The following is a 23503-nucleotide window of genomic DNA, read 5'->3' on the forward strand; positions in this document are numbered from 1 at the left end:
CTTGGGTGAGTAAATGTCAGGCAGACTGTCTTGGGTGAGTAAATGTCAGGCAGACTGTCTTGGGTGAGTAAATGTCAGGCAGACTGTCTTGGGTGAGTAAATGTCAGGCAGACTGTCTTGGGTGAGCAAATGTCAGGCCATGTCAGGCAGACTGTCTTGGGTGAGCAAATGTCAGGCAGACTGTCTTGGGTGAGTAAATGTCAGGCAGACTGTCTTTGGTGTGTAAATGTCAGGCAATGTCAGGCAGACTGTCTTGGGTGAGTAAATGTCAGGCAGACTGTCTTGGGTGAGTAAATGTCAGGCAGACTGTCTTGGGTGAGCAAATGTCAGGCAGACTGTCTTGGGTGAGTAAATGTCAGGCCATGTCAGGCAGACTGTCTAGGGTGAGTAAATGTCAGGCAGACTGTCTTTGGTGTGTAAATGTCAGGCCATGTCAGGCAGACTGTCTTGGGTGAGCAAATGTCAGGCCATGTCAGGCAGACTGTCTTGGGTGAGTAAATGTCAGGTAGACTGTCTTGGGTGAGTAAATGTCAGGCAGACTGTCTTGGGTGAGTAAATGTCAGGCAGACTGTCTTGAGTGAGTAAATGTCAGGCAGACTGTCTTGAGTGAGCAAATGTCAGGCCATGTCAGGCAGACTGTCTTGAGTGAGTAAATGTCAGGCAGACTGTCTTGGGTGAGCAAATGTCAAGACATGTCAGGCCGACTGTCTTGGGTGAGTAAATGTCAGGCAGACTGTCTTGGGTGAGTAAATGTCAGGCAGACTGTCTTGGGTGAGCAAATGTCAGGCAGATTGTCTTGGGTGAGTAAATGTCAGGCCATGTCAGGCAGACTGTCTAGGGTGAGTAAATGTCAGGCAGACTGTCTTTGGTGTGTAAATGTCAGGCCATGTCAGGCAGACTGTCTTGGGTGAGTAAATGTCAGGCAGACTGTCTTGGGTGAGTAAATCTCAGGCAGACTGTCTTGGGTGAGCAAATGTCAGGCCATGTCAGGCAGACTGTCTTGGGTGAGTAAATGTCAGGCAGACTGTCTTGGGTGAGCAAATGTCAGGCCATGTCAGGCAGACTGTCTTGGGTGAGTAAATGTCAGGCAGACTGTTTTGGGTGAGTAAATGTCAGGCAGACTGTCTTGGGTGAGTAAATGTCAGGCAGACTGTCTTGAGTGAGCAAATGTCAGGCCATGTCAGGCCGACTGTCTTGGGTGAGTAAATGTCAGGCAGACTGTCTTGGGTGAGTAAATGTCAGGCAGACTTTCTTGGGTGAGTAAATGTCAGGCAGACTGTCTTGGGTGTGTAAATGTCAGGCAGACTGTCTTGGGTGAGTAAATGTCAGGCAGACTATCTTGGGTGAGCAAATGTCAGGCCATGTCAGGCAGACTGTCTTGGGTGAGTAAATGTCAGGCAGACTGTCTTGGGTGAGTAAATGTCAGGCAATGTCAGGCAGACTGTCTTGGGTGAGTAAATGTCAGGCAGACTGTCTTGGGTGAGTAAATGTCAGGCAGACTGTCTTGGGTGAGCAAATGTCAGGCAGACTGTCTTGGGTGAGCAAATGTCAGGCCATGTCAGGCAGACTGTCTTGGGTGAGCAAATGTCAGGCAGACTGTCTTGGGTGAGTAAATGTCAGGCAGACTGTCTTGGGTGAGTAAATGTCAGGCAGACTGTCTTGGGTGAGTAAATGTCAGGCAGACTGTCTTGGGTGAGTAAATGTCAGGCAGACTGTCTTGGGTGAGCAAATGTCAGGCCATGTCAGGCAGACTGTCTTGGGTGAGCAAATGTCAGGCAGACTGTCTTGGGTGAGTAAATGTCAGGCAGACTGTCTTTGGTGTGTAAATGTCAGGCAATGTCAGGCAGACTGTCTTGGGTGAGTAAATGTCAGGCAGACTGTCTTGGGTGAGTAAATGTCAGGCAGACTGTCTTGGGTGAGCAAATGTCAGGCAGACTGTCTTGGGTGAGTAAATGTCAGGCCATGTCAGGCAGACTGTCTAGGGTGAGTAAATGTCAGGCAGACTGTCTTTGGTGTGTAAATGTCAGGCCATGTCAGGCAGACTGTCTTGGGTGAGCAAATGTCAGGCCATGTCAGGCAGACTGTCTTGGGTGAGTAAATGTCAGGCAGACTGTCTTGGGTGAGTAAATGTCAGGCAGACTGTCTTGGGTGAGTAAATGTCAGGCAGACTGTCTTGAGTGAGTAAATGTCAGGCAGACTGTCTTGAGTGAGCAAATGTCAGGCCATGTCAGGCAGACTGTCTTGGGTGAGTAAATGTCAGGCAGACTGTCTTGGGTGAGTAAATGTCAGGCAGACTGTCTTGGGTGAGCAAATGTCAAGACATGTCAGGCCGACTGTCTTGGGTGAGTAAATGTCAGGCAGACTGTCTTGGGTGAGTAAATGTCAGGCAGACTGTCTTGGGTGAGCAAATGTCAGGCAGATTGTCTTGGGTGAGTAAATGTCAGGCCATGTCAGGCAGACTGTCTAGGGTGAGTAAATGTCAGGCAGACTGTCTTTGGTGTGTAAATGTCAGGCCATGTCAGGCAGACTGTCTTGGGTGAGTAAATGTCAGGCAGACTGTCTTGGGTGAGCAAATGTCAGGCCATGTCAGGCAGACTGTCTTGGGTGAGTAAATGTCAGGCAGACTGTCTTGGGTGAGTAAATGTCAGGCAGACTGTCTTGGGTGAGTAAATGTCAGGCAGACTGTCTTGGGTGAGTAAATGTCAGGCAGACTGTCTTGGGTGAGTAAATGTCAGGCAGACTGTCTTGGGTGAGTAAATGTCAGGCAGACTGTCTTGGGTGAGTAAATGTCAGGCAGACTGTCTTGGGTGAGTAAATGTCAGGCAGACTGTCTTGGGTGAGCAAATGTCAGGCCATGTCAGGCAGACTGTCTTGGGTGAGCAAATGTCAGGCCATGTCAGGCAGACTGTCTTGGGTGAGTAAATGTCAGGCAGACTGTCTTGGGTGAGTAAATGTCAGGCAGACTGTCTTGGGTGAGTAAATGTCAGGCAGACTGTCTTGGGTGAGTAAATGTCAGGCAATGTCAGGCAGACTGTCTTGGTTGAGTAAATGTCAGGTAGACTGTCTTTGGTGTGTAAATGTCAGGCAATGTCAGGCAGACTGTCTTGGGTGAGTAAATGTCAGGCAGACTGTCTTGGGTGAGCAAATGTCAGGCCATGTCAGGCAGACTGTCTTGGGTGAGTAAATGTCAGGCAGACTTTCTTAGGTGAGTAAATGTCAGGCAGACTTTCTTGGGTGAGTAAATTTCAGGCAGACTGTCTTGGGTGAGTAAATGTCAGGCAGACTTTCTTGGGTGAGTAAATGTCAGGCAGACTGTCTTGGGTGAGTAAATGTCAGGCAGACTGTCTTGGGTGAGCAAATGTCAGGCCATGTCAGGCAGACTGTCTTGGGTGAGTAAATGTCAGGCAGACTGTCTTGGGTGAGTAAATGTCAGGCAGACTTTCTTGGGTGAGTAAATGTCAGGCAGACTGTCTTGGGTGAGTAAATGTCAGGCAGACTGTCTTGGGTGAGCAAATGTCAGGCCATGTCAGGCAGACTGTCTTGGGTGAGCAAATGTCAGGCCATGTCAGGCAGACTGTCTTGGGTGAGTAAATGTCAGGCAGACTGTCTTGGGTGAGTAAATGTCAGGCAGACTGTCTTGGGTGAGCAAATGTCAGGCAGACTGTCTTGGGTGAGCAAATGTCAGGCAGACTGTCTTGGGTGAGTAAATGTCAGGCAGACTGTCTTGGGTGAGTAAATGTCAGGCAGACTGTCTTGAGTGAGTAAATGTCAGGCAGACTGTCTTGGGTGAGCAAATGTCAGGCCATGTCAGGCAGACTGTCTTGGGTGAGTAAATGTCAGGCAGACTGTCTTGGGTGAGTAAATGTCAGGCAGACTGTCTTGGGTGAGTAAATGTCAGGCAGACTGTCTTGGGTGAGCAAATGTCAGGCCATGTCAGGCAGACTGTCTTGGGTGAGCAAATGTCAGGCCATGTCAGGCAGACTGTCTTGGGTGAGTAAATGTCAGGCAGACTGTCTTGGGTGAGTAAATGTCAGGCAATGTCAGGCAGACTGTCTTGGGTGAGTAAATGTCAGGCAATGTCAGGCAGACTGTCTTGGGTGAGTAAATGTCAGGCAGACTGTCTTGGGTGAGTAAATGTCAGGCAGACTGTCTTGGGTGAGTAAATGTCAGGCAGACTGTCTTGGGTGAGTAAATGTCAGGCAATGTCAGGCAGACTGTCTTGGTTGAGTAAATGTCAGGTAGACTGTCTTTGGTGTGTAAATGTCAGGCAATGTCAGGCAGACTGTCTTGGGTGAGTAAATGTCAGGCAGACTGTCTTGGGTGAGCAAATGTCAGGCAGACTGTCTTGGGTGAGTAAATGTCAGGCAGACTGTCTTGGGTGAGTAAATGTCAGGCAGACTGTCTTGGGTGAGTAAATGTCAGGCAATGTCAGGCAGACTGTCTTGGGTGAGTAAATGTCAGGCAGACTTTCTTGGGTGAGTAAATGTCAGGCAGACTGTCTTGGGTGAGTAAATGTCAGGCAGACTGTCTTGGGTGAGTAAATGTCAGGCAGACTGTCTTGGGTGAGTAAATGTCAGGCAGACTGTCTTGGGTGAGTAAATGTCAGGCAATGTCAGGCAGACTGTCTTGGTTGAGTAAATGTCAGGCAGACTGTCTTTGGTGTGTAAATGTCAGGCAATGTCAGGCAGACTGTCTTGGGTGAGTAAATGTCAGGCAGACTGTCTTGGGTGAGCAAATGTCAGGCAGACTGTCTTGGGTGAGTAAATGTCAGGCAGACTGTCTTGGGTGAGTAAATGTCAGGCAGACTGTCTTGGGTGAGCAAATGTCAGGCCATGTCAGTCAGACTGTCTTGGGTGAGTAAATGTCAGGCCATGTCAGGCAGACTGTCTTGGGTGAGTAAATGTCAGGCAGACTTTCTTGGGTGAGTAAATGTCAGGCAGACTTTCTTGGGTGAGTAAATGTCAGGCAGACTGTCTTGGGTGAGTAAATGTCAGGCAGACTGTCTTGGGTGAGCAAATGTCAGGCCATGTCAGGCAGACTGTCTTGGGTGAGTAAATGTCAGGCAGACTGTCTTGGGTGAGTAAATGTCAGGCAGACTTTCTTGGGTGAGTAAATGTCAGGCAGACTGTCTTGGGTGAGTAAATGTCAGGCAGACTGTCTTGGGTGAGCAAATGTCAGGCAGACTGTCTTGGGTGAGCAAATGTCAGGCCATGTCAGGCAGACTGTCTTGGGTGAGTAAATGTCAGGCAGACTATCTTGGGTGAGCAAATGTCAGGCCATGTCAGGCAGACTGTCTTGGGTGAGTAAATGTCAGGCAGACTGTCTTGGGTGAGTAAATGTCAGGCAATGTCAGGCAGACTGTCTTGGGTGAGTAAATGTCAGGCAGACTGTCTTGGGTGAGTAAATGTCAGGCAGACTGTCTTGGGTGAGCAAATGTCAGGCAGACTGTCTTGGGTGAGCAAATGTCAGGCCATGTCAGGCAGACTGTCTTGGGTGAGCAAATGTCAGGCAGACTGTCTTGGGTGAGTAAATGTCAGGCAGACTGTCTTGGGTGAGTAAATGTCAGGCAGACTGTCTTGGGTGAGTAAATGTCAGGCAGACTGTCTTGAGTGAGTAAATGTCAGGCAGACTGTCTTGGGTGAGCAAATGTCAGGCCATGTCAGGCAGACTGTCTTGGGTGAGTAAATGTCAGGCAGACTGTCTTGGGTGAGTAAATGTCAGGCAGACTGTCTTGGGTGAGTAAATGTCAGGCAGACTGTCTTGGGTGAGCAAATGTCAAGACATGTCAGGCCGACTGTCTTGGGTGAGTAAATGTCAGGCAGACTGTCTTGGGTGAGTAAATGTCAGGCAGACTGTCTTGGGTGAGTAAATGTCAGGCAGACTGTCTTGGGTGAGTAAATGTCAGGCAGACTGTCTTGGGTGAGTAAATGTCAGGCAGACTGTCTTGGGTGAGTAAATGTCAGGCAGACTGTCTTGGGTGAGTAAATGTCAGGCAGACTGTCTTGGGTGAGCAAATGTCAGGCCATGTCAGGCAGACTGTCTTGGGTGAGCAAATGTCAGGCCATGTCAGGCAGACTGTCTTGGGTGAGTAAATGTCAGGCAGACTGTCTTGGGTGAGTAAATGTCAGGCAGACTGTCTTGGGTGAGCAAATGTCAGGCCATGTCAGGCAGACTGTCTTGGGTGAGTAAATGTCAGGCAGACTGTCTTGGGTGAGTAAATGTCAGGCAGACTGTCTTGGGTGAGTAAATGTCAGGCAATGTCAGGCAGACTGTCTTGGTTGAGTAAATGTCAGGTAGACTGTCTTTGGTGTGTAAATGTCAGGCAATGTCAGGCAGACTGTCTTGGGTGAGTAAATGTCAGGCAGACTGTCTTGGGTGAGCAAATGTCAGGCAGACTGTCTTGGGTGAGTAAATGTCAGGCAGACTGTCTTGGGTGAGTAAATGTCAGGCAGACTGTCTTGGGTGAGTAAATGTCAGGCAATGTCAGGCAGACTGTCTTGGGTGAGTAAATGTCAGGCAGACTGTCTTGGGTGAGCAAATGTCAGGCAGACTGTCTTGGGTGAGTAAATGTCAGGCCATGTCAGGCAGACTGTCTTGGGTGAGTAAATGTCAGGCAGACTTTCTTAGGTGAGTAAATGTCAGGCAGACTTTCTTGGGTGAGTAAATTTCAGGCAGACTGTCTTGGGTGAGTAAATGTCAGGCAGACTTTCTTGGGTGAGTAAATGTCAGGCAGACTGTCTTGGGTGAGTAAATGTCAGGCAGACTGTCTTGGGTGAGCAAATGTCAGGCCATGTCAGGCAGACTGTCTTGGGTGAGTAAATGTCAGGCAGACTGTCTTGGGTGAGTAAATGTCAGGCAGACTTTCTTGGGTGAGTAAATGTCAGGCAGACTGTCTTGGGTGAGTAAATGTCAGGCAGACTGTCTTGGGTGAGTAAATGTCAGGCAGACTGTCTTGGGTGAGCAAATGTCAGGCAGACTGTCTTGGGTGAGTAAATGTCAGGCAGACTGTCTTGTGTGAGTAAATGTCAGGCAGACTGTCTTGGGTGAGTAAATGTCAGGCAATGTCAGGCAGACTGTCTTGGGTGAGTAAATGTCAGGCAGACTGTCTTGGGTGAGCAAATGTCAGGCAGACTGTCTTGGGTGAGTAAATGTCAGGCAGACTGTCTTGGGTGAGTAAATGTCAGGCAGACTGTCTTGGGTGAGCAAATGTCAGGCCATGTCAGGCAGACTGTCTTGGGTGAGTAAATGTCAGGCAGACTGTCTTGGGTGAGTAAATGTCAGGCAATGTCAGGCAGACTGTCTTGGGTGAGTAAATGTCAGGCAGACTGTCTTGGGTGAGCAAATGTCAGGCAGACTGTCTTGGGTGAGTAAATGTCAGGCAGACTGTCTTGGGTGAGTAAATGTCAGGCAGACTGTCTTGGGTGAGCAAATGTCAGGCCATGTCAGTCAGACTGTCTTGGGTGAGTAAATGTCAGGCCATGTCAGGCAGACTGTCTTGGGTGAGTAAATGTCAGGCAGACTTTCTTGGGTGAGTAAATGTCAGGCAGACTTTCTTGGGTGAGTAAATGTCAGGCAGACTGTCTTGGGTGAGTAAATGTCAGGCAGACTGTCTTGGGTGAGCAAATGTCAGGCAGACTGTCTTGGGTGAGCAAATGTCAGGCCATGTCAGGCAGACTGTCTTGGGTGAGTAAATGTCAGGCAGACTGTCTTGGGTGAGTAAATGTCAGGCAGACTTTCTTGGGTGAGTAAATGTCAGGCAGACTGTCTTGGGTGAGTAAATGTCAGGCAGACTGTCTTGGGTGAGCAAATGTCAGGCAGACTGTCTTGGGTGAGCAAATGTCAGGCCATGTCAGGCAGACTGTCTTGGGTGAGTAAATGTCAGGCAGACTGTCTTGGGTGAGCAAATGTCAGGCCATGTCAGGCAGACTGTCTTGGGTGAGTAAATGTCAGGCAGACTGTCTTGGGTGAGTAAATGTCAGGCAATGTCAGGCAGACTGTCTTGGGTGAGTAAATGTCAGGCAGACTGTCTTGGGTGAGTAAATGTCAGGCAGACTGTCTTGGGTGAGCAAATGTCAGGCAGACTGTCTTGGGTGAGCAAATGTCAGGCCATGTCAGGCAGACTGTCTTGGGTGAGCAAATGTCAGGCAGACTGTCTTGGGTGAGTAAATGTCAGGCAGACTGTCTTGGGTGAGTAAATGTCAGGCAGACTGTCTTGGGTGAGTAAATGTCAGGCAGACTGTCTTGGGTGAGTAAATGTCAGGCAATGTCAGGCAGACTGTCTTGGTTGAGTAAATGTCAGGCAGACTGTCTTGGGTGAGTAAATGTCAAGCAGACTGTCTTGGGTGAGCAAATGTCAGGCCATGTCAGGCAGACTGTCTTGGGTGAGTAAATGTCAGGCAGACTGTCTTGGGTGAGCAAATGTCAGGCAGACTGTCTTGGGTGAGTAAATGTCAGGCCATGTCAGGCAGACTGTCTTGGGTGAGTAAATGTCAGGCAGACTTTTTTGGGTGAGTAAATGTCAGGCAGACTTTCTTGGGTGAGTAAATGTCAGGCAGACTGTCTTGGGTGAGCAAATGTCAGGCCATGTCAGGCAGACTGTCTTTGGTGAGTAAATGTCAGGCAGACTGTCTTGGGTGAGTAAATGTCAGGCAGACTGTCTTGGGTGAGTAAATGTCAGGCAGACTGTCTTGGGTGAGTAAATGTCAGGCAGACTGTCTTGGGTGAGTAAATGTCAGGCAGACTGTCTTGGGTGAGCAAATGTCAGGCCATGTCAGGCAGACTGTCTTGGGTGAGTAAATGTCAGGCAGACTGTCTTGGGTGAGTAAATGTCAGGCAATGTCAGGCAGACTGTCTTGGGTGAGTAAATGTCAGGCAGACTGTCTTGGGTGAGTAAATGTCAGGCAGACTGTCTTGGGTGAGCAAATGTCAGGCAGACTGTCTTGGGTGAGTAAATGTCAGGCCATGTCAGGCAGACTGTCTTGGGTGAGTAAATGTCAGGCAGACTTTTTTGGGTGAGTAATTGTCAGGCAGACTTTCTTGGGTGAGTAAATGTCAGGCAGACTGTCTTGGGTGAGTAAATGTCAGGCAGACTGTCTTGGGTGAGCAAATGTCAGGCCATGTCAGGCAGACTGTCTTGGGTGAGTAAATGTCAGGCAGACTGTCTTGGGTGAGTAAATGTCAGGCAGACTGTCTTGGGTGAGTAAATGTCAGGCAGACTGTCTTCGGTGAGCAAATGTCAGGCCATGTCAGGCCGACTGTCTTGGGTGAGTAAATGTCAGGCAGACTTTCTTGGGTGAGTAAATGTCAGGCAGACTGTCTTGGGTGAGCAAATGTCAGGCCATGTCAGGCCGACTGTCTTGGGTGAGTAAATGTCAGGCAGACTGTCTTGGGTGAGTAAATGTCAGGCAGACTGTCTTGGGTGAGCAAATGTCAGGCCATGTCAGGCAGACTGTCTTGGGTGAGTAAATGTCAGGCAGACTGTCTTGGGTGAGTAAATGTCAGGCAGACTGTCTTGGGTGAGTAAATGTCAGGCCGACTGTCTTGGGTGAGTAAATGTCAGGCAGACTGTCTTGGGTGAGCAAATGTCAGGCCATGTCAGGCCGACTGTCTTGGGTGAGTAAATGTCAGGCAGACTTTCTTGGGTGAGTAAATGTCAGGCAGACTGTCTTGGGTGAGCAAATGTCAGGCCATGTCAGGCCGACTGTCTTGGGTGAGTAAATGTCAGGCAGACTGTCTTGGGTGAGTAAATGTCAGGCAGACTGTCTTGGGTGAGTAAATGTCAGGCAGACTGTCTTGGGTGAGCAAATGTCAGGCCATGTCAGGCAGACTGTCTTGGGTGAGTAAATGTCAGGCAGACTGTCTTGGGTGAGTAAATGTCAGGCAGACTGTCTTGGATGAGTAAATGTCAGGCAGACTGTCTTGGGTGAGTAAATGTCAGGCAGACTGTCTTGGGTGAGTAAATGCTATTCTGACAGCGTATGGTAATCTGATAGAACAACGGCTCTCAGTGAGTGACACTCCAGTCCTATCTAATAAGTAAAGAGCCGTGGAGAAGAATCGACTGTTTCTGAATGTCACATCACTATATCAACATCTCCGCACAATAACTCAGACAGTGAGTGACTTTTTTCCATCACAATGCTTATGTGTCTCTGCAGCTAGCTTTGCTAACATCACGTTAACGGATCTTACCTTCTCTGAGCTACTTTTCTAAGTGACGAAAAAAGTTAGACGTTGTCCCCATCGTCTCTGAAAGCGAAGCGCTGCTGAGTTAGCTGTGGCCATCGGATTTCTTACTATTTATGCAGCCTATTATATTACTGACGATTAGACAGACATCTTCTGCCGCTGAGAGGAAACCACTGCGCATGTCCTGGAGCGCTGCGTGCGAGTGAAAGGTGGGGAGGGGAGGGGGGAGTAACAGAAACACGTAGTTGCTTGGATTTTAATTGGTGCGTTTTGCATCCACTGAAAACAAAGATGTTAACAAACAAACTGGACAGTATGCTGTACGTTTAGTGATATTTTCACAGTTGCGGTCTCGACTGGTCTTGAAATAAAATGCCGAGTCCTCAGCGCCCGAGACCGAGACAAGACCGAGACCATCAGAAAACGGTCTTAAGACCGGACTCGAGGCCAAGACCGATCTCGAGTACTACAACACTGAGTTGTAGCATTTCAATTTCACTTTATCTTAAATTTCCTCCATTTGTAAAATCTAACTTATATCAAGAGCAAAGTTGCTCATTATGTATGTATCCTTCATTTAACCACAAAGCCTCCTTGGCAGTAAAACCTCTTTTCTTTTTTTTTTAATTCTTACGCTGAAGATTTACTGGTTGTCTCCAGTAGAGGGTGCTATAAGTTCTATCTGCTTTGCAGATGTTTTTAGATGGAGGTTTTGGAGCATGATTATTGGCTATATTTGAGCATAACCTTTTACTAATAATGTGTTTTTCAAAGCGTAAAACATGATTGTGGTTAAAAATGAATTATAGCTCCATGTGATTGGACTGGTGTTCCTGTTCTTGTTGTTGCAGACAACATCTGTGATTCAGATGATTAAATGATTTCCTCTGCAGGAAGTTAAATTCTTCAGAGAATCTGTAATTTGATGCAGGTGTAATGAAGCTGAAATGGAAAAAAAAAACTGATTTTACCAATTTGGAGACTTTTTGTGTAACTTTATAATTTATTAAGCTCTAGTTTTAAGTCCAGGATTCAGCTACTACTGAATCCTGACAAGATGGATTACCTCTACACCATGTCCAAACTAGATTAGATACTTTGGACATAAAAAAATACCGTCCGTCAGTTTGAGGAAGTGACATCATGTGGTTCAGAGGAAGTAGATGCTGCATCTCTACCAGTCAGTCACACAACTAGAAGACTGAGAACAAGAGACACACGATGGCTGAACTCAGATGGATTATAATGTTTTTCTTTATGCTAAACTTTACAGGTGAGAATATTGTTGCAGTAAATGAACTGTTTGTGTAGGTCAACTGATTTTATAAAAATCAATGTGTGCAAAGTTGTGACTATATCTTTTTAAGGTGAATATTAATCACTTTATGTCCATTATTGTAACATTAACTAAAGCTGTACCTGATTTGCTTTCATCTCCTCAGCAGCAGCAGATATAATCTGGTCTGACTTTGTTGTCAGAGATGGAGATGAAGTCTCTCTGCCTGCTGAATGTTTTAGAAACCAGATGGAAACCTGTGATAAAACTGACTGGATATTCACTGGTCAAAGTAATAAAAGAGCAGAACCACTGTTTGAACATGGGAAGATCCATAAAGATGCCAGAACTAAATCAGACAGACTGAGTGTTACATCAAACTGTTCTCTGGTTATAAAGAAGATCTCAGTGGAGGATGTTGGTCTTTATGTCTGCAGACGGTTTGAAACATCAGGAGAAAAAGTAGCAGAGTCTGTGGCTGATCTGTCTGTTGTTAACAGTGAGTATTTATATCATTATGTTTTCATTTTATGATACTTTTTACAACAGATACTGATGCAATACAATGACTACAATTGATGTGATGAAGTCAGCATTAATGTTGTTACTGTATCAATATCTTCCTCTTCCTCAGTGACTGAACAGAAGATCAGTGATGAAACCATCCTGATCTGCTCTGTATCATCATATGGTGGTAGATGTCCTCACTCAGTGAAGTGGCTGTATGATAACAAAGATGATGAAAATATCAAAACCATAACTCCTCCTCAGTCTGCCTGTTCAGCCACTGTGAGCTTCACAACTTCTCCTCATGTTTCCACATCAAACCGTTCTGAGTTATTCAGATGTCAAGTTAAATATGGAGGAGACATGAAGGAGTTTAGCTTCAGGATTTCACCTCAGAGAGAAAAACCAGGTGAGAAAATGATGAGCTGTTTATGATAACTACTTCCTGTCTGCTGATAAAAAAGATGAATATGTAACTACACTTTAATGACAGTTTGCTAATGTAGAAAATGCTCACAGAAACAAGGTTTCAACAAGAATAATCTGTGACTGTAGTTGGTAAATCAGTTTAACTTGGAAATGTTTTGGTTGTGAAATATTTTTTTTATTTTTTTAGGTACAATGCAAGCAACTAAAGTGATGACAACATTCTCAACAACTTGGGAAACAACTATAACAACAACTAAGGCACTTCCAGCAGCAACTACAACAACAACAACAAACATGGCAGCAGCACAGTCTACAATCACAATCTCAATCAAACGCAAAACAGGAAGTGATTCATCAAACTCTAATGGTAAAGAAGATCTTAATGTGTAATTTAAATGTTTCTGAAATTTAATATTAACCTTGTAATTTTTTTTCTCCAAAACATTTTTTAAACTGTCTGTAGATTTATATTAGTTAAATCTACAGAAAAGTTATTCAGACACAAAACTGGTTTCTGTAATTTCTGAACATTCTGACCTAGAAAATGTTTTAATGATTAATAAAATAGAGAATGTTCTGAGATTTTAATGCCACTGATTTTGATTTTCATAATGAAGTGACCTTTTTGCTTGTAAAAACAAATAGAAGTGAAAGGAAAAATAACCTCAGACAAATCTCACTATTTTTCCCCCCTAGAAATCTATAAGGAAAGTCAGAGTAGTGAACAAACATTTGACTTTGACACACAAGGATGCTGCTAAAACAGGCTGCAGTAAAAAAAAGTTTATTTTTTGTCTGTTCATAACTTTATGTTTTGAAATATTTAATTTATCTGGCTTCCTTCTGTTGTCAGGTGGATTGAAACTGAGGTTCCTCGTTGTGTTCACGGGTTTAGCTGCTCTCCTAGCAGCTGTTGTGGCCGTCAACATCTGGACAAAGATCAAAGGTGAAACCATTCAACCTTAAGATTTTACAAACTTGCATTTTCTTAGTGAAAAAAAAGTCAATCTTTTCTTTTCAGGAAGAAAAACACAGATGGGAGGTAATACGGTAAGTTTTTGAAATAAACAATAAAACATTTACACCACTGCCTGTCAGTGCTGTATTGTTAAAAGTTTCACTAAAATCACTGACATCTTCCAACACTGTTGTTTAGAAAAGCACTTTAAATATTGACTTAAGCGCTATCTGCCAAATAATTTACATTTTCTGATGTGATTCATAATTTCTCCTTTTGTTTTGTTGTCCATCTTTCTCAGCAGTAGCCGACCTGACAACCTACCATATCTGGGATGGTCTTGTTCCTCTGTCCATGGTAGGTTCAGTCAATCAGCTGTGGGACATCTGCTGCCTAACGCCAAACTGTCATGGGCCTCTTGATTTAAAAGAAGACAAACCAGTACAGAGCCAAGTCACACTTCTTGGATGAACACTCATTACTGCAAGCTGCTGTGTTAGAAATTAAATCTATGTGTATCTATCCTATAACTAAAAGGCAAAGAACAAAGGCAAAGATGAAGAACTGGTGTGTTCCTTCCATGAGACCAGCTCGTCTACATCTCGATGGACCAGAAAGATCGTGAGGCGAGGAGAAAGGAGCTGCAAGACAAGAAGCTGAGGACCGCTACGCGCATGAGGAAGTCACCCTGAGGCCCGAGACCAGCCGCTTTAAGTCAGTACTCTTCCTGTACTGACTTAGTGCACGTTATTAATAGAGAAAGAGCTGCCTTGAACAGGTGTAGTTTATGCTGTCGGGCATCGGCGGGCTACTCCGATGTCTGATTCATGGACTGAAGCGGGTCATAACGTCTGGATCTGAAGGTAGTTGGAGCTTAGACGCATCTTTCTCGCGCCCAGCTTAAACAAAATGTCCTCTACATTTGTATCTGTGGTAATACCCAGGAATTAGAGACTTTTCGGACCCGTTAGTCGGAGAGCTGGTCAGTAGTCAGTCCGCTGGAGTTTGGGAGGTGTTAGGGGCGTGGCTGAATACTGCGTCATAACAGCATCTATTAATAAATGAATTGATGTTGTGTAGAGTTCTGTAAAAACTATTGTAAATTGCTTCTTTTTGTAAATTTTACACATCTGGCAACGAAGTATGTGGAGGAGAGGAAATGCTAAAATTAAAGCTGCCATTGTGGACCAAAGACATAAGGTTTGTGGCCGTTTCTTGCAAACATCTATGCAATAATTAATAATTATATTAAACACTGTACATGGTTAAATATTTATATATGTAACAGAGATAAAAGCTTGTGTGTGTCTGTGAGTTTTGATCAAAATGATTGTAGAGTTGTATGTGTTTATGGGATTTTTGATCAGTGCGTTTGTTTGGAGCCACCTAGTGGTGTGATTGGTGACTGCATGCAGCGGGTCCGTCAGGCACTCTCTCGGCTTCCCCCACCAGAAGGAGCGCTGGTGGAGGCAGGTGGAGAGAGGCAGCTCTTCACCTCTTTTTTTTTTACTTAGGGTCATATTTTTCTAGTTCAACAATTAACGAATTACTGTAAGAATATTTAACATCTACAAATATAATTTGTAAAGTTTTTCTCGTGGTTGGGCTGGAAAAATGTGACCCTATGAGTGGGAGCTGCGCCGGTTGGTGTTCATGCTGACCACTCAGTCACGACGCTAACTGTGTCTTTTATTTTTCAGCCTGTCGGACCACTTGCCTGCAGTCAAAGCCACATTGTGAAGAGTTTTTTATTCTGTAGTGTACTAGGTGACCGACAACTAGACAACACACACACACACACACACACATATATATATACACACACACTACATTACACAAACATAGTTATCACAGTTAACAAATTAAGTAATTGATAGAGAAAATGTATTTACAAAAGGCATATCAATTTTATTTCAACATTATGTACTCAGGGTTTAAGAAGACATCCATGTAGGGTCCTTGGCAGGTGCCAGTCTGCAGTGAACTGGTGGATGGCAGAGGTAATGGTAAACTGTAGTGAGCAGTTTGAAGCAGAAGTCCCACCATGTGATCCACAGGGCTTCCCCAGCAGAGCACAAACTTCATGCACTTCGTTTCCACAGGCACCACAAGCAGAATCAAGTGTAACCTGTTAAAAGGAATATGAATGTCATGATCCGTAGTTTTCTGTGTTTATTTTTGAGTTGTTTCTGTGTTTATTGTTATCCTGTTCCCTGTGAGTCTCTGTCTCTGCGTCTTCCCCATTGATTGTTCCCAGGTGTGTCTCGTTCCCTTGATTACCCTCCCTGTGTATTTAAACCCACCTGTTGTCTTTGTCTCTTGTCGGGTCCTTGTCGTACGTCTTTGTCAACTGGTTTAGTCCTGTGTCGGCGTCAGCTCTAGTTTTCAGTCTTCAGTGTATCAGTGCTTCTGGTAATTAGCTGCGTGCTTACTCTCTGCCATGCCGCCTGTATTGGACTGTTGAGCTTCCGTCATTAAATATCACCATTTTCATTATAACCTGGGTCTCAGCGTCTCTCCTCACCACTACCACCTCAACCCCATTTATGACAATGAAGTTATTCCTATGTTACCAATTTTCTACTGTCAAGTCTACAACCACAGGAAAACAAAGTAATATATTTGATAAATATTCATTGGAGAAATGTGAAGTTAATGAGCTTTATATATATATATATATATATATATATATATATATATATATATATATATATATATATAATGCTCATCACCTTTCTCCAATGAAACATTAATATCGATCCATCTATAAGACAGCGTCTTCCTACTCATGTCTCTATCTTTGCAAGAGTTTGACTTCTCAGGCCGTGATGGAGTAGCGGGTGTGCGGCATAACTGTCAAGTTTTGGATTTGTGGCTACAGGTAATGTCGCTACAGGTAATGTCGCTACTGAGCGGGTGGTGAAACTAGCGTTAGTGAGGAGGGGTTAATGCGATCATGTATTTTACATGACGGGTGGCAACCCCAGTCTATACTATAAACATCTGATTAAGATTAGAGCCTAAATACGTTCTATTTCTAAAACAGAAAGGCTCCGTAATGTTAGCCAGCTAACAAATTACTATTGCGATCCTAGCATATCAACTAACTGCTAGATAAACCAAAATGTACCTTCGTAGTCAAACTGGTATCAATCAGCGAGAAATTTGTCCAGTTTTTGTTATGTTGATGAAGAAAAATTGTTTGCAAATAGTGATATATCTTCAAATTGTATTTGTGGCAGCTGCTTTAGAGTCCAGAAACGGCTTTAACTCCACACACCGGAACTAAAGATACACTGCATCGAGTCAAAACCGATGTTGTGTGACGTCATGTGAAAAGGGTCTATTGGGTCACTCCGGGCTGCAGTGAGAACGTAGCCTAAGTCGAGCCCGTAAGTCAGATTCTGCTAAAGGCCTTATACCACCTTGGGCTGGCCCTGCTTGATGACCTCGAGCTGCTGATCATTTCTCTGTTGAGAAACAAACAGGGAGATCTAATTAATGAGGCGCTCGCAGGGACTGACCATCAGACTGTTGAGTTTGTAGTAGGGGCTACAGAGGCTGTTTGTGTTGGTTGCCTGGTTTTATGGGAGAAGTTTTTCCGATCGTCACTCTTCATTGCAGGTGTTAGTTGAGCTCAATACCAATACCTTGTGTCTACAGGTCCTCTCCATGGCCGCGTGCTGAGATCTGCCTGACCGGAGTAGCGGAAGCTAAGTGGGGAAGACATTTGATGTGACACAGTTTGACGCGTTGTGGCGGCTCCAAACAAGAGGGCTCTGAGTGAGTCAGCGCTGAATGAGAAAGCTTTCTACATTTCAACATGAATTAATATAAATGTCTGCATTTCTGAAGACAAAGCTGCAATCCATCATACCTTCACTTGTGAACGAGTCACAAAAAAACGTTAACATCTGGACTTCAGGAAAAGACTGATTCCTGAGTGGCAACATTTTAATTTAACTTTTTAAATTTCCTCCCTATGGAAGGAAATTATAATGTAGTCTCATGAGAATTATTTTTTTAACAGAGTGGCAGAAATGGGCTTCCATGGTAATCCATGGGGGGGACAGAAAATGTTTGGAAACCACTGGGGGGCGGGGCAGGAGAAAAAGTTTGGGGACCACTGTGTTAGCATATAGACTTTGAGCAGAGAATGATTCCTGACTGGAGGGAGCAGTTCACCATTTTCCATCTCAGATCTGTGGCCTTGTACTCAGAGGAACTGATTTATTCTAGTAGCTCCACTGTGAACAGTTCCAGTTCCTGGTGAACGTCATGACTAAAAGAAGTCAACAGAATCGTTGTCTGAAAGTGATTCTTGCTTATCATGATTATAAATAGTAGTGAGAAAAATCAGGCTAATGTCATGATGTGTTGTGGTGAGGATAGGGACGCAGGTAGACCCAGGTTGAAAGTGAAGACGAGTTTAATGGTGATAATCCAGGTAAACAGTGCAACAGGGAACAGCACGAAGAAACAGGCGACATACGACAAGGATCCGACGAGAGACAAGGACAACAGGTGGGTTTAAATACACACAGAGTAATCAAGGGGATGAGACACACCTGGGAAACAATCAACGCGGAGGACAGGACAGAGACTTACAGGAAACGGGACTGAACACAGAAAATCTCAAAAATAAACACACAGAAACACGGATCATGACAGCTAATAAAGCAGTTAAGGTCATCTGGGTCACTGATATTAAAACATTACAAGCCTTTTGGATCAGAGGTGAAATGTTTTCAAGACAAGAGAAGTTCAGTTCCTTTATATTAACTTCAATTTGGTTGAAAAGCATTTTTTAAGTCAGACATTTTTATGGTTTCTGATTATTATTCTGATCTTTCAGGACATCAGAATAGAGTCTAAAGAGCCAAATGGAAAATTTCTGGAGTTAGACTCATAAATTATTTTTGCTTTTTTGCAGGTATGCAGTGATGAAGAGGATGATTCAGTGAACTATGAAAATGTCATGGCTGCTGATGAACTTTGATTCTTCTGCTTCTGATAGATTTGAAGAATAATAAAAACCAAAATATCAGCTTCATGAAAAGCTTTAAATCATTTCAGTAAAATCAGGAAGACCAGAAAGTAAAGCTTACTGGAAGAGTCGAGATCTTCTGAACATTTTTCTTTTTATTTCACTTTGGCAGGGAAACAGACAGAAGCTTTTTTCTGATTACGTCCTACACATATTTGTATGTTTTGTTTAAAACTTTTTTGAAATAAACCCAAATTTTAAAAGTACAATGAAACAAAACTGGTTCATGTCATTCAGTGAAGTCAAATTCCCAGCAGAGGAGATGATGTGAATGACGACAGTCGACTTTTAACCGAACAGAATTTGTGAAAATAAAATCTCAATGTGGGATTTGTATTCAAAATAAAGATCAAATATTCAAATGGATAAAAATTTCCAATGTGAGATTATATTACTGGAACAATAATATATATATACTGTACAAGGTATTTGTATTTATCCTTAGCAGGATTGACTGCAGTACATTTTGTGCAGTAATCATAGTATTTCACATAAACAGTTTCAATGTGTGACTTCATTCTTCCTTCTCTGATCTGCTGCAGACTGGTCTCTATTTTTACTGGTCTCTCTGCCTGCAGCAGGTTCAGTCACAGTTATGTCTGTCAGATATGAAGACTGGGCCATAAACATCCTTACGGTTTGAGTGGCTGGTTATTGGTTAGATAGTATCTAAACTATGGATTCACTAGTTTTACCCATTTTTACATCTTCATAGTTAAAGTCAGCTCTTTCTTATTTAAGATGCACCATATTAATATGAAACTAAATATAATGGCTCTGATGCTCTCATCTGTCATCTGCTCATCTTTACCAGTCAAAACCTTCTGATATCTTTATCCACATTTTCACAGAAAGTTTCCTCTTAGTTCTCAGAAATAAACCGTTCAGTGGAACCGTGGACAGATAAAGGGTCTGAGATCAGCTACACCTGAAAGTAACCGAGGAGGTGAGAGGTGAGGCATTCACACATATCCAACTGTAACTTTCACACATTCATCATCTTTCTGTATTTAGCGCCTCACTGTCAGAAACTATTAATCTCATTCTGCTGCTTTTTTCTCTCAACATTTACTGGTCAATTATTTTCCTGTTTTAAACAGATAAGATGTTAATTATAAATATTATATTTTAGTAACCCTTTGACCTTTTGACCTGTTCAGGTTTAATGTCCTTTATCCTGTGGTCTCAGACTGACAACAGGATGTCTAAACTAGCTAAGCTAAAAATAATAGTTGAACCATCCGTCAGTTTGAGGAAGTGACATCATGCGGTTCAGAGGAAGTAGATGCTGCATCTCTACCAGTCTGTCACACAAGAACAAGAGAACAAGAGACACACGATGGCCGAACTCAGATGGATTATAATGTTTTTCTTTTTAATGCTAATCTTTACAGGTAAGAATACAGTTACAGTATATTTATTGATTGTCTCGGATCACCTTTTTATGAAAATGCACAAGAAAATATGAGTTTTGACTAAATCTTCCCAAGATTAACATTAATTGCTTTAATTATTGTGACATCAGCTACAAAAGCTGCATTTTCCTGATTTTCTTTCTCTCATCTCCTCAGCAGCAGCAGCTGAACAAAGATCTCACTTTGTTGTCAGAGATGGAGATGAAGTCTCTCTGCCTGCTGAATGTTTTAGAAACCAGATGGAAACTTGTGATAAAACTACCTGGATATTCACTGGTCAAAGAAATACAACAGAAACACTGTATGAAGATGGGAAGATTCATAAAGATGCCAGAACTAAACCAGACAGACTGAGTGTTACATCAGACTGTTCTCTGGTTATAAAGAAGATCTCAGTGGAGGATGTTGGTCTTTATGTCTGCAGACAGTTTAAATCATCAGGACAACAAGTAGCAGAATCTGAGGCTGATCTGTCTGTTGTTAACAGTGAGTATTTATATCATTATGTTTTCACTTCAAAATATTTTTACTGCAATAGACAATGATACAGTATAACTACAACTGAAGTGATGAAGTCAGCATTAATGTTACTGTATCAATATCTTCCTCTTCCTCAGTGACTGAACAGAAGATCAGTGATGAAACCATCCTGATCTGCTCTGTATCATCATGTGGTGGATGTCCTCACTCAGTGAAGTGGCTGTATGATAACAAAGATGATGAACATATCAAAACCATAACTCCTCCTCAGTCTGCCTGTTCAGCCACTGTGAGCTTCACAACTTCTCATGTTTCCACATCAAAACGTTCTGAGTTATTCAGATGTCAAGTTAAATATGGAGGAGACATGAAGGAGTTTAGCTTCAGGATTTCACCTCAGAGAGGTGAGAATATGATTAACTGATAAATTTATGAAAACCAATATCTAAAAAAGTGAAAATGGACAAAAATAAATTAAATGAAACATGAATAACCAATAAAATGCAGCAATATCAAAGGGTCAGAAGAATGATATCTTATGAGGAATTAAAATGTGGACATATTTTGTCTAAAGCTAACAATGAAGACCAGTTACTAGTTGTTGAAATGCAAAGGAGAAAAATGATTGGACAGCTGACTGTTAATGCTGCTTCATCACATTAAGGACTATAAAGGTAGAGATGAAAAACAAATATGGATTCCAAAACTCCAGAACAGATGAAAGGAGGATGGGATGTCACATCTGACATAGTGGAGCTAATGGCAGCTAACATGTTAGCATTGTCAACAGCTAGTCACCAACATCTGTCTCTGCTCAGATTCATCCATCCTTCTGTTCTGATAAACATCATAACCATTGGATTCTTCTGTTATTAAGATTACAGCTGAAATATGAATGTTATTACATTATTACATTAACCTTCATTGTTTTCTGGTTCTGCAGACTTCAGGACAATCATCACTGCAGCTGTTGGTTCAGTTCTGCTGGTCGTGACTGTTGCTGCAACAATCGCATGGAGAAAAACTAAAGGTGAGATTTTATTAATGATGAAACTTTACATCTTTAAATCAAACATTAAATCTTATTTTCTCAACAAATTAAATTTTTGTTTTTCATTTTTCAGGAAACAAAACATGGATGAATAAAAACACAGTGAGTTTTGAACAAAATCACAAATAAACCTTTTTTAAGAAATAATCTTAAATTTGTTTTAAATAATACAAATTGGAGATTGGCTTGACATAAGTGTTTATATGTCTTTTATATAACTGCAAACTTAACTGTCAGTTAAAAGCTTTAACTGTTTCAGATGTAAATCTGAGAATATGATACTGGATAATAGGATCACAGCAAGAAACTGAGCAACTTAGTTATTTTAATGCCTAAATGTTTTATTTAATTAAAATAGTTACATTTTATTAAAATAGCTTCATTTTTGAAAACCTCTGATTGCCCTTTGTGTATTGAAATCTACCTGTGTCTCTTGTTCCTTGTCGGGTCTATTCATCTGTTCTGTTGTGTTTCATGTCGTTGCCTTTATCCCAGTGCTACCAGTGTGCGAGTCGCCTGTGCTGCCTGAGCTTTTTCCTTCTGCTCACCTTTGCTGCCTGCATTGTATTTGTGTGTTTTATCATTTTTCAACAACCTGAGTTCACCACATCTACTCATCACAAATCATGACGAAAAGCTAATGTGTAGCAGATTTAACCCTGCAGATTGCAGATGTGAAGGTTTTAACTAAATCAAATATTGTTTCTGGTTGATTTGATTTTCAGAGACAGGAGTTGGTCCCTGCAGGATCTCAGGCTGCAGGAGGATCCAGTCACAACTTGGTGAGTTTAAACCCTCAGCTCTGTTTTCTGTACAATCAGCATCTCTAATGTTAGCTAACGCTCAGTGTGCTGTCCTCACTGCACAGGAGGATCCTGCAGGTGGAGTCGCCTACGCCTCCATCAGCTACACCAAGAAGACCAGCAGCAACACCAGAGTAAGAACTCTGAGAGGTTTCAGCGACCAAAAAATCCAGATGAAAGATAAAATATATATTTTTACATTTGTTTTGTTTGATAAGATGTTCACAACTCTGAAAAAAGACTGAAATGATTTCACTTATGTTTTTACTTAACTACTGTCACTCTACATGAGTATTAAGACATTTTCTGTTTATTTATAGCAGCATCTCATTTCATTTGATCATCATTTATGAATTTTATGCTTTTCTGTTAATCCTCAGGTTATTGATGGTGAAGATGATGATGGCCCAGTGACCTACAGCACAGTGAAACCTTCATCCTCAGATGATCCCAGTAAACTCTACGCTGCCGTCAACAAACCAAAACATTGAGACATTTTGTGACTTTACTGTTGATGAAGGTTATGGTTGATTCAAACAAGTAAGAATTCAGATTATACATAATCCCAAATTAAATTCAAATGATTCTGGTCATATATTTTAACCCAAATTAAAATTTTTACTATGATAATTGTTGTTTCTTCTTTGAGTCCAGCAGAGGGCGCTGTAGGACAAAGATCACAGAATATATTTTGACCTTTTATTAAAGAATTAAAAAATGAGAAATGTTTAGGAATTGAAAGTCTGTTGGATTATTGAATATGACCTCACATTGTGCACAAGTTGAGAAGTTTTTGTTTTTCATTCAACTTTCTTTTAAATCTATTTAGTAATTTATTGTCTCCTTTTAAAATAGTTCAACTCAGTTTTTGCTTCTCACTCATTTACAGATTTATTTAATTATTTGATTCTCTTTATTGCTGTAATTTGTTGTTACTTTTGGTTCCCTAATTCATTTTCTAGAGATTTTCTTTTCTGCTTTTAATCATTGATTATTGACTTGATGATGTTACTCTCAGGATTGTTTTGTGTCGATACACATTGGCAATCTATTTCTTTAATAATCTGCTTGCTGATCATGTTACATTTTAAGTTTTCATATTTTTGTAAATAATATTGAAATTAATACAGAAGTGCCTTCGTTTCATCTTTCTGTAAAAAGATGAAACATTTTGATGTGTATTTTAAAACAGTTTCCATGACTCTTTAAACTCCTTATGACATTTCTGACCCATAATCTCCATTATGGTGACAGTCCTGCGTCATTCCAGTAAATACCTCTTTGGGATTATTTTCTTCGAAGATCTTAACTTGTCATAGTAACACTGGGGCAATCTGTTATTGGGGAAC

At 42.5% G+C, this 23503-nt stretch overlaps 2 protein-coding genes across 2 annotated transcripts; both read left to right on the top strand.

Annotated features, from left to right (window-relative positions):
* The first annotated feature begins 11409 nt into the window (after positions 1–11409).
* Positions 11410–12494, top strand: LOC106904360 (uncharacterized). Its single transcript, XM_088001950.1, has 3 exons — positions 11410–11461; positions 11631–11963; positions 12099–12494. The coding sequence occupies exons 1-3, from the start codon at positions 11410–11412 to the stop codon at positions 12404–12406; spliced, it is 693 nt and encodes a 230-aa protein (XP_087858076.1). The 3' UTR covers positions 12407–12494.
* Positions 12495–17398: 4904 nt separating this feature from the next.
* On the top strand, positions 17399–23264 carry LOC106904367 (uncharacterized). The gene is made up of 8 exons (XM_088002283.1): positions 17399–17411; positions 19977–20306; positions 20438–20704; positions 21220–21330; positions 21425–21447; positions 22065–22133; positions 22220–22288; positions 22535–23264. The coding sequence occupies exons 1-8, from the start codon at positions 17399–17401 to the stop codon at positions 22643–22645; spliced, it is 993 nt and encodes a 330-aa protein (XP_087858409.1). The 3' UTR covers positions 22646–23264.
* Positions 23265–23503: the final 239 nt, after the last annotated feature.

The sequence above is a fragment of the Poecilia mexicana genome, unplaced genomic scaffold (genome assembly GCF_051168715.1).
Source record: "Poecilia mexicana isolate PSO_F unplaced genomic scaffold, ASM5116871v1 scaffold_21, whole genome shotgun sequence".
Taxonomy (NCBI): domain Eukaryota; kingdom Metazoa; phylum Chordata; class Actinopteri; order Cyprinodontiformes; family Poeciliidae; genus Poecilia; species Poecilia mexicana.

What these genes read in the sequence shown, in the direction of transcription:
- LOC106904360 (XM_088001950.1), top strand. Translation starts at nt 11,410, where the DNA reads ATGGCTGAACTCAGATGGATTATAATGTTTTTCTTTATGCTAAACTTT. An exon ending in CTTTATGCTAAACTTTACAG is followed by an intron (nt 11,462 to 11,630) that starts GTGAGAATATTG and finishes TCATCTCCTCAG; the next exon opens with CAGCAGCAGATATAATCTGG. An exon ending in TGATCTGTCTGTTGTTAACA is followed by an intron (nt 11,964 to 12,098) that starts GTGAGTATTTAT and finishes CCTCTTCCTCAG; the next exon opens with TGACTGAACAGAAGATCAGT.
- LOC106904367 (XM_088002283.1), top strand. An exon ending in TGATCTGTCTGTTGTTAACA is followed by an intron (nt 20,307 to 20,437) that starts GTGAGTATTTAT and finishes CCTCTTCCTCAG; the next exon opens with TGACTGAACAGAAGATCAGT. An exon ending in AGACCAGCAGCAACACCAGA is followed by an intron (nt 22,289 to 22,534) that starts GTAAGAACTCTG and finishes GTTAATCCTCAG; the next exon opens with GTTATTGATGGTGAAGATGA.